General features: G+C 33.6%; 2 protein-coding genes and 1 pseudogene across 2 annotated transcripts; all 3 read right to left on the minus strand.

Annotated features, from left to right (window-relative positions):
- Positions 1-3,039: 3,039 nt before the first annotated feature.
- LOC11411335 (tubby-like F-box protein 2) lies at positions 3,040-4,786 on the minus strand. The gene is made up of 4 exons (XM_003629403.1): positions 4,442-4,786; positions 4,263-4,350; positions 3,758-3,875; positions 3,040-3,655 (listed from the first exon to the last, which is right to left on the minus strand). The coding sequence occupies exons 1-4, from the start codon at positions 4,784-4,786 to the stop codon at positions 3,040-3,042; spliced, it is 1,167 nt and encodes a 388-aa protein (XP_003629451.1).
- Positions 4,787-9,391: 4,605 nt separating this feature from the next.
- Positions 9,392-10,826, minus strand: LOC11406729 (tubby-like F-box protein 2). Its single transcript, XM_024773087.1, has 4 exons — positions 10,488-10,826; positions 10,310-10,391; positions 9,925-10,045; positions 9,392-9,824 (listed from the first exon to the last, which is right to left on the minus strand). Exons 1-4 carry the CDS (start codon positions 10,824-10,826, stop codon positions 9,392-9,394), a joined length of 975 nt encoding a protein of 324 aa, XP_024628855.1.
- A 2,693-nt stretch (positions 10,827-13,519) lies between these two features.
- On the minus strand, positions 13,520-15,197 carry LOC11408271 (tubby-like F-box protein 5; annotated as a pseudogene).
- Positions 15,198-17,412: the final 2,215 nt, after the last annotated feature.

Genomic DNA, 17,412 nt, shown 5'->3' on the forward strand with positions numbered 1-17,412 from the left:
TATTTAATCAAATGTAATTATTAACTATAGTAACTTCGTAAACATTTTTACACATATTGAAAATTATGAAACATTAATTACACACTTATTTATTAATAGAACCAACAATATTTTTTTTAACATTTTCTTATAATAAAAAGAAGGAAAATGTTAACAAGTGCCTTAAGGGCATTGTTTAAGCATCTAAAAGTAGCAACTTTTGCATTGAAAGTTGTACGACATTGTTAGAGCTTTGCTCTGGAACTTGTAACTCTTTTCTTTATTCCATCTACTTAATAATATTCACCACTATTCTCTATTCTCTGGTTTATATTGATTTCTTCTTTGTTATTGGCTCTACTCTATCACTTTGATATTCCATTTTTAGTCCCCTTGAATTCTCCGACCATGCTTTTCAATGCCATGTTTCCAAACTCTGTCGCAACACAAAACTGCACCAATCCAAATGCACAAGTCTAAAATCTGATCATAATAAAAATACAAAGGAAAAGACTTTTGATAACCAAACAAATACAAATATTTATGTCCTCATAACAGATGTATTTTATGCAGAAATTGCTAAATGCATAGAAAATTATCTATCATCAAGCCAAACAAAATTGGATCTGAATCATCTAAAATGAGCAACTCATTTTAGAGGTTCGACTGTAAATTCTGTAATCAATGGTTAGTATGACATATACACATGCAGAGTGTCTTGCCATATCATTGATTTTGTTACTTAAGCCAAATCCCCCAAAATTTAACTACCATTTGGTCATATACTCATCTTTATAAAATAATAACTTATGAACTATGAAGCACTTACTTAGACACAGACACCAGAAACGTTGACACCGACAATAATTTAAGAAAATAACATAATTTTATCCGACACCGGGATATGGCTAACCGAAGGAGTATTTCTGTGCTTCATAGCATAAGAATATCAACAAGGTTTATTATTATGGTCACGGTAATACCTAAAAACTATTAAAACACTCCATGTTATTGGCATAGATATTACAAACAAAGAATGGCAGAAATATATGGAATAGAAAAACAGTGAGAAAGCAATTGCCCACCAAGATTTTTGAGAGCTTGATAATGATCTCTCCCAGATAACCACACTGATTATGAAATCACCAAATGAAATGACTGTGATTAATTAGAGGGATCACGGGTAAGAGTAGATTTTTTATTTATTTTTGCTGAAGTAATAACTATCATTCCACTTTCAGTGCCTCATAGTAAACCAATTCCTAACATTTAGTTCTAACTGAGACTCTTTCTGGTAACTTGTTTTTACTAAATGTGCGTGCAGTCTGCTTTGGGCTTATTTGCAGGGCCAGCCCAATTATGCTATTATGCGTCTCGTGGGTTGCTCAACCTCTGAAATTAATCTATAGTGATTTATACTCCGATGCAAGATAAGCTTATCGATCCAGTCTCCCGATAGGTTTTGTGCAATCAGAAATTACAATCTGATCAATTCTAGGGGCTTGTGAGTATTTGGCATTGCCTTAAGGATGCAAATCAAAAGGCGAAAATATGTTGAGGTTGTGAAGAAATAATGGTTTAGATGAGCACCTTGAATGATCTTACTTGTTGTGGTTTCAAAGTTTTACCAGAGGCTGCTTCTAGTTTATTCTTTTTTGGTCGAAATGCCTGAAGATTCTTTTTGTGTTTGTGCAAATTGTAGTGTTCTCAATGTAAACTTATAACAAGATAATATATTGTGAATTATAGCAAATTATATGTTATTGTGTTCATCAATCTAAACTTTAGATACAAGTACCATGGAACAAATATAAGTAACCCACTTGGGTTGGCCTTGTCATATTGGCTTGGAACCTGGAAGTGTGCTCCTCCTCAAGGTCTCAGGTTCGATTCTCTCTGGTGCCAATTTGAGGGGTTAGTTTAACTTCTTCAAAAAAAAAAAAAAACTTTGTGTTTCAAACAAACACAGTATTTCAAGATATTGATTCTTCTGTTTTGGGCAATTATTACAACAACAAAAAAACATTTGTAATGTACTGCTTGTGATTAACTGTAACAACATCTTCAAAGTGTTATCAAGTGGTTCCTATATTAAAAAAAAAAAAAACAAGAACAAATAAATATGTAATTTTTTTTTGACATACTATGATAAAAAGAAATAAAAAAAATAAACAAAGCTTACCGTTGATAGTCTAGGAAAACCATGAGTACTTGAAACAAAATGTTAAGAACTTGACACAGCACACATAAATGTATTGAATTATTATTGTCTATGTTTATAGAATTTGGAAGAACTCAATTGGTATCATTGATTTCATTTGTTCACATGAAACAGTCCAAAATAACTTCACATTTTCATTTAATTCTGATTCTACAACTTCAATTTTGTCATATAATATTAACATACAAGTTGATAAATTTGAATTTAAATATACACTTGAAAATCATGGTTAATTGTGTTTAGTGAAGGTTATTGAGCTATGAGACCTTGTTATATTCATTAATAATCAACGCGTTAACCACATATTTGAACTATGTTATTCATCTAATTTATTGTGGAATTGGATGTCAAAATATCATTTTGCATTTTATTAATAAGTTTATCCAAATATATCCATAGCTAGAGAGATGGACACAGAAATAAAAGTTAGATTTGGAAAAGTTTCACCTTGGGCAAGGGACTAGCTGGTTAAAGTGAAGGAGAGAAAAATATCCGCTCCATTTCAATCCTTAAATTTATCCAGAAAAACAAGCCAGTAGTTACATTAGTTAAAGAAAATGAAAGAGAAACATATCATGCCTTTCACAATGAGATATCATATCATGCATACAAACTAGTCCCTGTTTTCTTGGAAAGCAAATTGAGTTCATCTTTCACATGTGGAAAGAAAATTGAGAAGAAAGCAATTCACTTTGTTATAAAATATAAAACAATAGGATAAAACTAGTCCTACATGAAGTGTTGCTACACCCTTCAGTTTAAGCTTTGACACTAATAAATTGTAGTATTAGACGAGTCTCACATAAGAAGTTTGTCGTAAGTAGAAGTTTGAAGTGTTGCTACACTCTCATTTGCGTCAAGCAGATGGCGAAGGCTTGGAAGGCAGAGAGTGGGTAAGAGTAGTCCATGATGAATATGTCTTTTCCGATCTTTCCTAACTGCAAGACTACCCTTTCTCGCTCTACCGGAGAAGCATTATGGGATGGATCAACAACATCTTCTACAAGTTGAAAGTTCTTTGTAGAGAGCACTATTGCATTTTCTTTTGCACGACCCATGTAGTCTAAACACCAACACTTTCGCTGCTCATCCCTCATGTAATCCTTGCTTTTGAGCAACAAGGGTTGGATCGAGCCTTGGCTCAGTCCTAGTAGCTCTGGTGAAGGAGAAAAAGGTTCATCAAATATTTTAGGTAACAATGTTGGAGACGTGGTGTTTCCCCCTTCCTGAATAGTGGTAACGATGTTAGAGTTCATGATGCAGTACATTCTTCTTGGCGATTTCCAGAAAAACTTATAGGAAATGGTGCTAACAAGATGGCTACATGCTTGAACTCTTCTTGGTGACACTGGCTTAGAATTAAACATTCCACTTGGTCGACAATTTGGTTGAACTGCAGCATCATGTGGAGGTTGACTGTCATATATAGTGAAATCGATGCCCGCGAAATCAAACCTGCCATACATATAAAAATCAAGTTGTCAAGATTATAAAGGGATGGATGAAAAGCCAATAGAATAAAAGGGTAAATCAATGTTTCTATTGACTAAAACTTGCCTGACTTTACCAACATATTTGTTGCTGGCTTGACAAAAATCGTCTGTTGCCAAGGATATGACAAAGTCGGACCTTATCTTTTTGGCAGCTAATAACAACTTATTACTCTCATTCTTCGCTATACAATTACAACCAAACCAAAACAAGCTGCTTAAATACATAGATCATAAAATGAAGGAAAAAAAAAAAAGTAAACAAAATCTGTTGATGTCGACAATGAACCACAACCTAAACGAAAATAAATAAATAAAGAGAAGTGTTAAATATTACGAAGTTTGTCCTTAACGAATTGCAAGAATAACAAAATTTGTATTCCTTCTACTCATTAAGCAGACAGTTACACAAATCACATATATGAGCCAGAGCAAACGGTTACAAGCGGGTTTGATGAAAAACACATATTCCAACCACACTTTCTTGCTGCAAGGCTTCGTAACATTTATCATTATCCAAAAGTAAAACCCATAAATTTAGAGATGGAATGTTTCAGCAATGCAATACTTACATGGCTCCAAACCTAAGTACAACAGGAATGTAGACGTTCTTTTGTTCCTCCTAATAAAGCACTGTATCCGATAATCACTGGGACCGGGCTAGTCATACACATAAAGGAAAGAGAACATAAAAAACTGAGCAATACGAATAATTTGTATCAGACCAGAAAGTGGGAGAAGAATTCATTACCTGCTTCAATGAAATAGGAAATGTAAGCATTCCACATTGCTGAGGAGTCTTGACAATCTCTAACGTGATGGACCTCCACGATTTACATACCGAAGCACAACAGACAACAATGGCACGGGCAGGCCAAGATGTCGCACTCTCTTCAACCCTACGGATTATATCCAAAAGCAATTCAGGTGGTAGATATGCCCACTGTCCCTGTTGAACAGGTTCAATTGGAGTTACATCCAGTGCAACATGGGACTTTGTCCGACAGAGCCTATGCTTGGTCTCAACACTCTTTGATATGCTACCTAGTCGATTTTTCATGCCCTTGAGTTTGCAGACTATGATTTTCAATGACATGCTTCCACACTGCGTCGCAACACAAAACTGCTCCAATCTAAATGCACTCTTCTAAATTTCTGATCCTTATAGAATAGAAAAATTAACTTGTGATAATGAAAGTAACAAATGAAATGATTTGTGATTAATTAGCAGTTCTGATTATTTCCCAACTAGAATAAGGAGTCTCTGGAAAGAAGACAGTGTTTTATTGTTTTGCTGTATATTAGTAACTTGTTTTAACCATCTTTCCACGTTTTACTATAATTTCAACTGCTTCCGCCTAACATTTAGCATCTTTGACAGTTTTTTCCTAAAATTAGTTACTAACTAGATTTGAAGGCTGTTTCAAAAATCCAAAAATATAAAATAAAATTGAAGGCTGCTTTAGAAATCACATTTCACAGATCTGGTTGAAATGTGATTTCTGAGATTGTTTTATAAATAAAATACAAATTGAGGGAAGAAGGATGGTGTCGTGTTGTGAGAATAAATGATGTTGATATTTGACTCAAAATTGGTATTGAAGAATGAGTAATGTTTAATACATAATAATACATAAGAAAAACATTACTCATATGTTTCCATGTTTCTGTTGTGAATTCGTTAAAATTAATCACCTAATACAGGTGTGGAGCAAAATAATCAAGCAACTAAAACAACTTGGGGTGACAGTTATAAACACAAGGAAAATTAGAAAACAGCAAAAGAAAATTTGTTAATCCAATTCTGTCCAATACTGACCTACTCTGTGGGAGAGAGCAGCTTTTCGTTCACTTATAATGATGAGTAACTTTACAACAAAAAATATCAAAGGGTTACAAGAATCAGTCTTCAAACCTAATTCTACACAAAATCCCGAATCTATTTCCATGCCTAAAGAATCTATCCTAATTGTTCAAGGTGAATCAAAACAATCTCAATCCTAGTGTTGTTTGTTGCTAAGAGAAATCTATATAAACCTAGTTTGTTGTTTGTTTCTAAACAATGTTTTTCTACCCTCTCTTTTTCATCTTTTTGATCTATATTTTATAGAGAAATAAAACCCTTAAAATTTACAACAAATCTCACGCTGAGAAATACGTTTTATTTTCTCCTTCAGCGCAAAAATCGGGTGCCGATTTTATCACTTCGGGCGCCCAAACTGAGCCAAAACTCGGGCCTCGATTTTGCCAAATAGGCCGCTGATTTTGGCAAATAACATTAATTTTGAGTCAAAAACAACACTTTCAATGTGTTTTCTTATCACTTATCTATGATCTTTTGTCTTCCATCCACGTGCACTTCGACTTTCATGGCACATGTCACTTTCACGTTTATTCGCAATATCAATCAATAGTATATATATGAAGTACGGTTTTTTCATGCCACGTGTGACTTCCACGTTCATTCGCTATATTTTTTTTTATTATATTTCTATTTTTTAAAACCAATATTTAATTTGACATGAATATCTCAACAAACTTTTGATCTTATTTATTAAATATTTTACTTAACTTTTTTATTGGATTCCTAATATTTTATGTAACAGAAATATCTTAACAAATTAGATACGATACATCATCAATCAATCAATTGTATATATATAAAATAATGTTTTTTATGTCACGTGTCACTTTCATGTTTATTCACAATATTTTTAATATTTTCCTATTTTTTAAAACCAATATTTAATTTGGCTTAAATATCTCAACATACTTTTCTTACGTGTTTCAAATTAAAGTTTAATTTGTATATTAAAAATTGTTTGCATATGTTCATTTTATTTTTTATATTTTGGACTTTTAGAAAAAAATGGGACTATCAAACACACCCTATAATATTCAAAACTAATAATTAACGATGTTGTTCCTGAAGTTCAATAACTCCAAACCAGGTATTCACAAATTATTAATCGAACAAAAATCTTTAATTTGGAGATCCAATTATACATTATTTTATGTAACATAACAATTGTATAATTATATTAATTTAATAACGAATATGGATTTATCTGAGTCCGAAAACTTAAAAAAGTTAATTTTATTCTATATGTGTTAATATTTTTACTAAATTCCTTTAATTTTATCTCTATGTGCATCTATAAATTTACGAGTATTTATAATATGGTTTATTTTATTATATTTGTGTGTATTTATTAAGATATTCGTCACATGCCAATCTGTGATAAAATTTATTTGTGGATATCATACATAGAAATTTTTGATCTTCTTGAATATATCTAACCCGAACAACACCGGATAAATACTTAGTTTACTATTAAAACAAACATTTCAACAAGAATCATGAAATACGTGCACACATGAAATGAAAGTGGATAAAACCAAGAAGAGAATTTCATGATATATATCTTTACATACTTGAGCCTTAATAGTGGTTAGTTTACAAACTGGTTTTTCTTTTTTTACTCACAGATGCAAAATGATGGCGGTTCCATTTCTTTAATATTTTATTGGAAAGGAAAACTGCATTCGTGAAAAATTCGTGAGTGCTATATTCGTGATATATAGCACCGTTCTTGAAGAATATGTGAAATGTGGCACGTGGTTTGGGCATGGTGGCATAATTTCACGTTGACCATCTTGGGTGAGCCACTAGAAATATCGTGGCACATATGCATGAAATCTTGACGCGATTGTTGGACAATGGTCAGTTCATACTGCTCAAGAACTTGCAATCGTGGCACGATGGTTAGGAATTGTGGCACTATTCCTCGAGATCTGAGCTGTATGTAAAACTCTATTCTTCATTTTTTTAGTGAGTTTTATGAGAGAGAAACTTGGAAAATCAAACGAGGTAACTTTATGGTTGAGTATCTTAATTTGGTGAGAGGAGTTGAAGGACTTAGTAGGTGAACTTCCTTAAAGTTGAAGGAGTGATCACACACTTTTAAAATTTACAGCGTTGAAGTTGAATTCGCTCTAAAACACAAAAACGCTACACTATGATCAATATTATCTGGTCGCTTGGCCTAATTGTTTCCAATTACTTTGTATGTAAATGGAACATCGTAGTGCTAATTATATAGTTGAGTAGTAGTAGCAGCAACGATCAATTGTGATTTAGACATCTAATTAAGAACTGAATCTCTGGCCCATCAAATATGAAAGACCTGAAACATTTCGAGCAGATCAACAATAGTTTGAAGCAAGTGCGAAATCACATTTATGACCCCTTTAATTCGAAACCAAATTTACCATACGCCTTAGGCAACACCGATCAAAACACACACACACACCACACACAACGTGTACCAAACATGCCTTCCATTAGAAGTGTTGTACTACATATTGATACACCAATATTCAAATCAACCGCACATGAAATGTGTTTATTTGACTTGGTGTAGCATCTTTGCTTTGAAATAATTTGGTATAAATATGTGATAAGTTAGGAATCCCTACCAATGTTGAATTGTCCGGTCAAAATTCCATGTAATGTACAAGATGCAAAATATCCCTTTTAGGAGACAAAAAGAAGATTAAGTTGAAGCTCCTAACATAATGATGAAATCAGGAACAAAGAATCAACTCAAGAAAGTTTGGGAAGTTGGTAAACCTTGATAAATATTGATGTGATCGTTGTAGGAACAACAACAATGAGAAGTTATCATGTGCTAAATCCACTATATAAATTGCAACCAGAATTTCAGTTGCTACATATATATTATAATGCAAGAGGTATAATATATCAAAGTGCAAAATACTCAAACGATGAAGCTTACAAGAAGAAAATACATATATTTTCACTTGAATTCCTAAGTGTGAAAATAATTTTCTTGAAGATGATAGTTTTTATTACGTTAGAAAATGTGATATTCAATTCCCGAATATGTCCCTTTTAAATTAAAATGTATATGGTTTTGGCATTCCCTAATATTTATTTTACTTAATGGACCCTTAATTTTGTATTTTGGGGCTTAAATTTTAAACTTATTTTTTGGGACCTAGGGCGGTCGCCCTCCTCGCCCTGCCTCAGATACAACCCTACGATCATAATCTCCGTCCTGACAATTTCGGTATTTTTGTCAGTTGAGTTAGGACTTGTGGACTCCAATTATTAGTCTACTAACCTTATTTTATTTCTGAAGAACACCGGGTGAAAGGAGAGAAAAATATCTCCTCCCTTCACAATGATATCATGCCTACAAACTAGGACAAGCTGATTTCCTAACAATAGATTACAATTTACAGTGCCACTTTCACCACAAAACATTCAGTTGGTATCAGTTTTCAATAACCATAAAAAGAACTAGAAATATTAAAAGACAAAAAATAAGAGTCTGAATTTTTTATTTTTTATTTTATTTTTTTTATGTTAATATTGAAGCTACAACTTGTTTTTAAAGAAATTACTGATTTGATTAACAATTAAAAAAGGCTAATAGAATAAAACTACTCCCACGTTAAGTGTTGCTACACCCTTCAATTTAAACTTTCAAACTAATAAATTCTAGTATTAGATGAGTCTCACATAAGAAGTTTGTAACAAGTAGAAGGTGAATCTTTACACCTATGCTAACAATACATTTCCCTCCCAAAAAAGTGGAAATTGCATTTGGGCGAACTATGTTTTTACCGGCATGTCACAGTTCTTGGTGCTTGATAAACTGTGCGCGTTTTTAATTTATATGCAACAAATCAAGCAGATGGCAAAGGCTTGGAAGGCAGAGAATGGATAAGTGTAGTGCATGAAGAAGATATCTTTCCCATCCGCGCTTCCTAACTGCAAGATTGGCCATTTTCGCACTCCTGGAGAAACATTATGAGATCGATCAACAACAGCTACAAGGTCAAAGTTTTTCATAGATTCTACTTTAACACGGCCCATGAAGTCAGGGCACCAACCATTGTGCTTCTCATCCCATCTAAGAGCCTTGTTTTTTAGTATAAAGGTCTCGAATGAGCCTCGACTCAATTCTGGTAGCTTTGATAGGCTTGCAAAGTATGAATCTTTCGTTGGACGTTTTCCCTTCAGTGCTGGTGAAGAAGAAAGAGTTTCATCAAATAATGGAGATTGACTGTCGTATATAGTGAACTTGGTGCGCCAAAAATTTGACCTGCCATATGTATAAAAATCAAGTTGTAAGTGAAGACTATAAGGACCAGGATGAAATGCCGTTAGAAGGGTAAATCAATATTTTTATCGCCAAAACTTGCCTCAGTTTACCAACATATTTGTTGCTTGCTCGAGAAAAATCATCCGCAGCCAAGGATATGACGAAGTTGGACCTTCTTATCCTTTTGGCAGCTAATAACAACTTAGTACTCTTATTCTCCGCTATACAATTACAACCAAAACAAAACAAGTTGCTTAAATACGTACGTCATAAAACACATGTGAGAAAAACTGACAATGACAATAAACCACAATCGGAATGACAATAAATAAATAAAATCCATAAATCTAGAGCAAGTAAGTTGAAATTCGACATTCATAGTCATGAAGGCAAGGTTGAAGAGTAACTTAAAGATGAAAAATTTGAAAATTGATATTCACTGTCTTTGAAAAAGGTAAGGAATTTTTTTGCAATGAAACACTTACACTGCACCAGATACAACAGAAATGTAGAAGTTCTTCTGTTCCTCCTTATAAAGCAATGTATCGGATGATAACGAGGACCAGGCTAAGCATGCACATAAAGGAAAGAGAACATAAAAAACTCGAGGGATAAGAATCATTTGAATTAGACCAGAAAGTGGGTGAAGAATTAATGTATTGCCTGCATCAATGAAATAGGAAATGTGATCCTTCCACATTGCTGAAGAGTTTTGACGATCTCTTTTGTGACGGACCTCCATGATTTACATACTGAAGCACAGACGACAACAACAGCACGTGCAGGCCAAGATGTCTCACTTTCTTCAACCTTACGGATTATGTCCAAAAGCAATTCACGTGGTAGAGTTTCCCATTCTCCCTTTGGAAGAGGTTTAATTGGAAGTGAATCCATAGCAAGATGCGACACTATCCGATGGAGCAAATGCTCGCTCTCAGGACCCTGCTTTGATATTCCATTTTTAATTCCCTTGGGTTCTTGAACTATGCTTTTCAATGACATGTTTCGACACCTTACAAATTCCGTTGCAACACAAAACTGCACAATCCAATGCACACTTCTAAATTTCTTATCCTAACCAAAATACAAAGGCAAAGACTCGTGGTAACTGATAACTAAACAAATATAACCATTTAGATCCTCATAACAGATGCATTTCACACAGAAATTTGTCTAGACTGACATCATTGAAAACATCACCAACAAAATTATCCAGCGTCACTAGAACCAAAATTGGATCCGACTCCTCTAAAGTGAGCAACTCATTTTAATGTTTGGACCGTATAGCGAGTAATTTTTCATCAATGATTAGTATTACATATATACATGCATGGATTGTATTGCCAATGCCATATCAACCTTCCTTTGATTTTCTTAATTAAGCCGAATCCCCCAAAATTTAACAACCAACTGGTCATATACTCATCTTCATAATAATAACTCACAAATATTATCAAGGTAATTATAAAACAAAGAACACATTATCAAGGTTTATTATATATTGTCAATGTAATGCCTGAAAAATTAAAATGCTGCACTAAAAACACTCCATGTTGTGATTAACTTGACATCCTTAAGAAATAGTATCACATTTTGCAATCTAAGATTAATATTTCAAGCACAGACAATCTTGACAGAAATAGAATAGAAAAAAACTAACTTCTGACCTTGTTAATATCCCAACTAGAGTGAGGAAGGGATCTCAGGGAAGACTTGATTTGTTTTTGTGTTGCTGAACGAATAACTTGCTTTAACCATAATTCCATGTGAGTGGCACAAATACAAACATAATAATTTCAACCGCTTTCTCCTAACATTTAGCATCTCAGACCATTTCCCCCTCCCTAAAATTAGTAACTAAAAACTAATTTTATGAGTGTCAAGGCCTATAGGTCTATATATTTTAAACTAATTTTAAACTAATTTTAGAGTCATCTCTAACGGTTACTCTATTAAACTGTTAATTTGGTCGATATATTTTAAGCAGTTTTTATGTATGAAGTTCTTGTATTTTAACAACTCTATCAATTTAAATTCTATAGATAGGGTTGGCCCTTAGGGAGTGCAACAAGGCCTATAGGTCTCAAAATTTTGGGGTCCAATTTTTTAGAGAAACAAGAGTATTTACTTCTGATGACAGACAAAAACTGTCACTAAATTTCAATTGTCCGTAGGTAAAGGTTGCTTGATATTAACCTGTCTATTTAGTTTGAATATACTTAAATTTTGTATGTAAGTAAATAGAAAACAAAAAAAAAAGACGACTCAATTTTTTTTATTAGGGATTAATATTTAATAGTTGAGCAGGGTCTCCAATTTGATTAGGCCAGCCCTGCTTGTATTTAACCACTCATTATCAATTTAGTCCATACCTTATGTCAGAATGACTAATATGTGTAAACTTTGAAAGAGTTTAGAGTCATTTTGAAATATTCATAATGATCTATTGGAGAGCGTCTTTGTGGTTTTCTATTTATTTACTAATAATAGAAGTTTGTAAAAACTTGAAAATGAATAGAAGGGGCTGGTTAAACTGATCAAAGAAGGGTATGTGTTATGAAACATGGTATCCATAGATAAAGATGAGAGAAAGCTACAGAACTCTTGTATTGATGATAATGAGTAATTGTACAAATGAGGAAGTTAGTTACAATTTAACTACCTCAAGCCTATCTATAAGCACTAACTAGTAATAGTAAGACAACAAGGAAGAGAGGAATTCTCCATGGCTTGATGGCCTCATCTCACAGATATCGACAATGGATGGTGCTTGGTTCAAGCATATGATTTCTGAAATTGTCTTCTAAATATACAAAAATGAGGGAAGAAGGAATGTGTTGTGATAATAAACGAATAAGAGTTTGTTCTTTTGTCGCGGGTTTCACTCTAGATAATTACTATAACCCAATTAAATATATGTTTTTTCAATAATAAAATAAGTTTCGTTCAAATGTTGAAATAACGAGAGTATAAATAAATCAGCTATGTTAAATAAGTTGGCCAATTTCTCGTAGGTCATTTCGCTGCAGGATTTACTCTTGCACCTTGCAGTTCTCAGTTGGAGACTTGACATCTTCAAAAAAATACGAATAAATATAAAAGTATTTTATGATTTTGTTCAAAAATAAAATAAAATAAAAAATTGACTATGAATTGAGACATTATGCATCCACATTTGAAAGAACCTCTAATCCTTATCACTTAGCTTAAACCGGTTGAGCTGTCCGTGTTTGATTATTAATATACTATGATAATAATCAACTGTTGAATTAATGAAACTCATCGTATCCGGTTGAGCTGTTGTATATATACATGTATTGCACTCTTGTAACTCAATTCAATGTTAATTTACAATTCTTCAATATTGTTGAAGTTCTCTATAATATGCAGTTGAAAAGATATTCGATGAAAAACTCAAAATTATCAACTTGTGTGTTCATATTCTATGGCAAATTTGCAGTTGTAGAATCGGAATGAAAATGCAAAAAACACTATTCTATGAAAATGCATAAGACAGTATATCAAATTTGCTTTTAAAGAATTAATTTCCATACAATCAGTATAAATGGCCCCGTTAAATTTTCTATTTAATTTCTCTGCACCAAGTATTTTGTTCAACACCTCTTCAAATTAACCGGAAAGAAAATAATTCTCAGTTATTTCTTGACTCCAATTTCCTATAACACTTTCGGGCATAAGTAAAGGAAATAAATTTTGAAAGAGTTTTGAATTTCTTGATCCAACACCACTAAGATACAGAAGAGATTTAGCAGATGAAAAGATATGCTGATATAAGTTTAGGGCGCGGAAAAGGCAGAAGCCAAGCAGATGGCAAAGGCTTGGAAGGCGGAGAGTGGATAAGAGTAGTCCATGGTGAATATATCCGTTCCAATCTTTCCAAACTGTAAGATTACCCTTTCTTGCTCCTCAGGAGAGACATTATGAGATGGATCAACAGCAGCTACAAATTGAAAGTTTTTCACAGATGCCACTGTAACACGTCCCTTGAAGTCTAGGTGCCAACCCTTGCATTGCTCATCCCATCTAGGAGCCTTGCTTGAGTGTCAAGTGCTCACTCAGTCCTGGTAGCTCTGATTGGCTTGCAGAGGATGAATCTCTCATTTGAGTTTTCCCCTTCAGTGTTGGTGAAGGAGAAAATGTTTCATCAGATACTAGAGGTAACGATGTTAATGTCGGGGCACTTCCCCCTTTATGAATAGCTGAGACAGGTATAGAATTCATGATGCAATGTATTCTTCTTGGCGAGTAGTCTTTGGAAATGGTGCTAACAAGACGGCTACATGTTGGAGCAATTCTTCCGTATGTTGATCGACAATTCTTTGGAGACGGTGATACCTTATTATTAAATATCCCGCTTGATCGACAATTTGGTTGAACTGCAGCATCATCTGGAGGTTGATTGTCGTATACAAAGAACTTGTTGACCCAAAAATTGGACCTGTATAAAAATCAAGTTGTGAAGATTATAAGGGGATGGATGAAAAATCGATAGAATAGAAGGGTAAATAAATGTTTCTATCCACCAAAACTTGCCTCACTCTACCAGCACATTTGCTGGCTTGAGAGAAATTGTCTGCAGCCAAGAATATGACAAAGTTCAACCCTGCTGTCCTTTTGGCGGTTAATAACAACTTATCAGGTTCATTCGCCGCTATACAATTACAAGAAAACCAAAAAAGAGATGCTTAAACACTTAGCTCATGAGATGCAAAAAAATAAAGAGAGAGAAAAATTGTCGATGAATGAAAGCTTGAAGAGTAACTTAAAAATCACAATCTGAATGACAATAAATAAATAATAAAACTCATAACTTTAGAGCAAGTTTGTTGAAATTCAACATTCACTGTCATGGATGCAAGCTTGAAGAGTAACTCAAAGATGAGAAATTTGAAAATTGATGTTCATTGTCTTAGAAAAAGAGATGGAATGTTGGAGCAACCGAATACTTACATGGCCCCAAACCTAAGTACAACTGAAATGTTTGAAGTGATGATTCTCTCATTTTGTTCCTCCGAATAAAGCACTGCATCGGATGATCACGGGGACCGGGCTATGCATACACATGAAGGAAATAGAACATAAAAAATATGAGGGAAAATGATAAATTGGATTAGACCAGAAAGTGGGTGAATAATTTATTACCTGCTTCACTGAAATAGGAAATGTGATCCTTTCACATTGCTGAGGTTCAACAGCACGTGCAGGCCGAGGTGTCTCGATCTCTTCAACTCTACGGATTAAGTCCAAAAGCAGACTTTCCCATTGTCCCTGTTGAATAGGTTCAACTGGAGTTACATCGGGAGCAACATTTTCCATGTTTTTAAATGACTTGTTTCCAAACTCCGTAGCAACACAAAACTGCACCAATCCAAACGTACAATTCTAAATTTCTGATTGTAACTAAAATACATAGAAAAAGACTTTTGATAACTAAACAAATATAAACATTTAGTTCCTCATAACAGATGCATTTCACACAGAAATTTGTCTAGACTGACAGCATTGAAAACATCACCAACAAAATTATCTAGTGTCGTTTCACCTATTAGAACCAAAATTGGATCTGACTCCTCTAAAGTAAGCAACTCATTTTAATGTTTGGACCGTAAAGTGAGTAATTATTCATCAATGATTAATATTACATATATACATGCATGGATTGTATTGCCAATGCCATATCAACCTTTCTATGATTTTCTTAATTAAGCCGAATCCCCCAAAATTTAACAACCAACTGGTCATATACTCACGAATATTATCACGGTGATTATAAAATAAAGGACATTATCAAGGTTTATTATATATTGTCAATGTAATACCTGCCAAATTAAAATGCTTCCCTAAACACACTTCATGTTGTGATTAACTTGACATCCTTAAAAAACAGTATCACATTTTGCAATCTAAGATTAATATTTCAAGCACACACAATCTTGACAGAAATAGAATAGAAAAAACTAACTTGTGACAATGAAAGCACCAAACGAATAACTTGTTTATTTCCCAACTAGAGTGAGGAAGGGATCTCAAGGAAGACTAGATTTGTTTTTATGATTCTGAATGAATAACTTGCTTTAACCATAATTCCATGTGAGTGGCACAAATACAAACATAATAATTTCAACTGCTTTCTCCTAACATTTAGCATCTCAGACCATTCCCCCCTCCCTAAAATTAGTAACTAAACACTAAATGTGCAGGTAGCTTTGGAACACGCCTGGACCGGCCCAATTATGAATATTTCAAAATCATCTCTAACGGTGACTCTATTAAACTGCTAAATTGGTCGATCATTTTAAGCAGTTTTTATGTGTGAAGTTCTTGTATTTTAACAACTCTATCGATTTAACTTCTATATTTAGGATCTGCCCTTAGGGAGTGCAACAAGGCCAATGGGTCTCAAAATTTTGGGGCCCAATTTTTTGAGAGAAACAAGAAAATTGACTTCTAACGACGGACAAAAACTGTCACTAAATTTCAATTGTCCGTAGGTAAAGGTTCCTTGATATTAACCTGTATATTTAGTTTAAATCTAACTACATTTTTTGTATGTAAGTAAAGGGAAAACAAGAAAAAGATGACTCAATTTTTTTTATTAGGGATTAATATTTAATAGTCAGAATGACTAATATGTGTAAACTTTGAAAGAGTTGAGAGTCATTTTGAAATATTCATAATGATCTATTGGAGAGCGTCTTTGTGGTTTTCTATTTATTTGCCAATAATAGAAGTTTGTAAAAACTTGAAAATGGATAGAAGGGGCTGGTTAAACTGATCAAAGAAAGAAGAGATCAATAGAAACAACAAAAGAGTATGTATCTAAAGTCGGAGAAACAATGGTATGTGTTATGAAACATGGTATCCACAGATAAAGATGACAGAAAGCTATGAAACTCTTGTATTAATGATAACGAGTAATAGTATTAATGAGGTAGTTAGTTACAATTTGACTACCTCCTCAAGCCTATTTATAAGCACTAACTAGTAAACAACAAGGAAGAGAGGAATAAGGAATGTGTTGTGATAATAAACATGTTGAAAGTGACTCAAAATTGAAGGTTGGGAAGCTATCAAATTGGAGCATAATTTTTGGGATCAGAACTGAAACTTTTCTCTCGTAAAAAATCGGAGCCCGATCTGGAAAAATCGGAGCACGATTTTGCGCTGATGCAGAAAAAACAGATCGTATTTTTGGGTCTGATTTTGTTCCTTTTTATGAGGGATGCTTTCCACTATAAATATAAACCTTGTATTAGATGATTACGTGTGTAGAAACAAAACATTGTGTAGAAAACATGGTTTAGAAGCCAACATACAAACTAGGGTTTATAGAGAATTTCTCTTGGCAACAACACTAGGGTTGAGATTGTTTTGATTCACCTTGAACAAAGCACTATTAGGATTGAGTCTCTTGGTCACGGGAAGAGGCTGGGACTTGGGTAGAATTAGGTTTGAAGACTGATTCTTGTAACTCAATATCTCTTTGTAAAGAAACTCATATCATTATAGTGGAATGGAGAGCTGCTCTCTCTCCTAGACTAGGTCATCATTAAACCGAACTGGGTAA

This window comes from Medicago truncatula, chromosome 8 (genome assembly GCF_003473485.1).
Source record: "Medicago truncatula cultivar Jemalong A17 chromosome 8, MtrunA17r5.0-ANR, whole genome shotgun sequence".
NCBI classification, from domain to species: domain Eukaryota; kingdom Viridiplantae; phylum Streptophyta; class Magnoliopsida; order Fabales; family Fabaceae; genus Medicago; species Medicago truncatula.

Excerpts from the sequence above, each read along its gene's own strand:
- LOC11406729 (XM_024773087.1), bottom strand. The coding sequence starts at position 10,826 with ATGTCATTGAAAAGCATAGTTCAAGAACCCAAGGGAATTAAAAATGGA. Across the intron at positions 10,392-10,487 it reads TTCCTATTTCATTGATGCAG|CCTGGTCCTCGTTATCATCC; the intron begins GCAATACATTAA and ends GTGCATGCTTAG. Across the intron at positions 10,046-10,309 it reads TCTGTTGTATCTGGTGCAGT|CGGAGAATAAGAGTACTAAG; the intron begins GTAAGTGTTTCA and ends GTAATTGTATAG.
- LOC11411335 (XM_003629403.1), bottom strand. The coding sequence starts at position 4,786 with ATGTCATTGAAAATCATAGTCTGCAAACTCAAGGGCATGAAAAATCGA. Across the intron at positions 4,351-4,441 it reads TTCCTATTTCATTGAAGCAG|CCCGGTCCCAGTGATTATCG; the intron begins GTAATGAATTCT and ends GTGTATGACTAG. Across the intron at positions 3,656-3,757 it reads AAATATGTTGGTAAAGTCAG|GTTTGATTTCGCGGGCATCG; the intron begins GCAAGTTTTAGT and ends TATGTATGGCAG.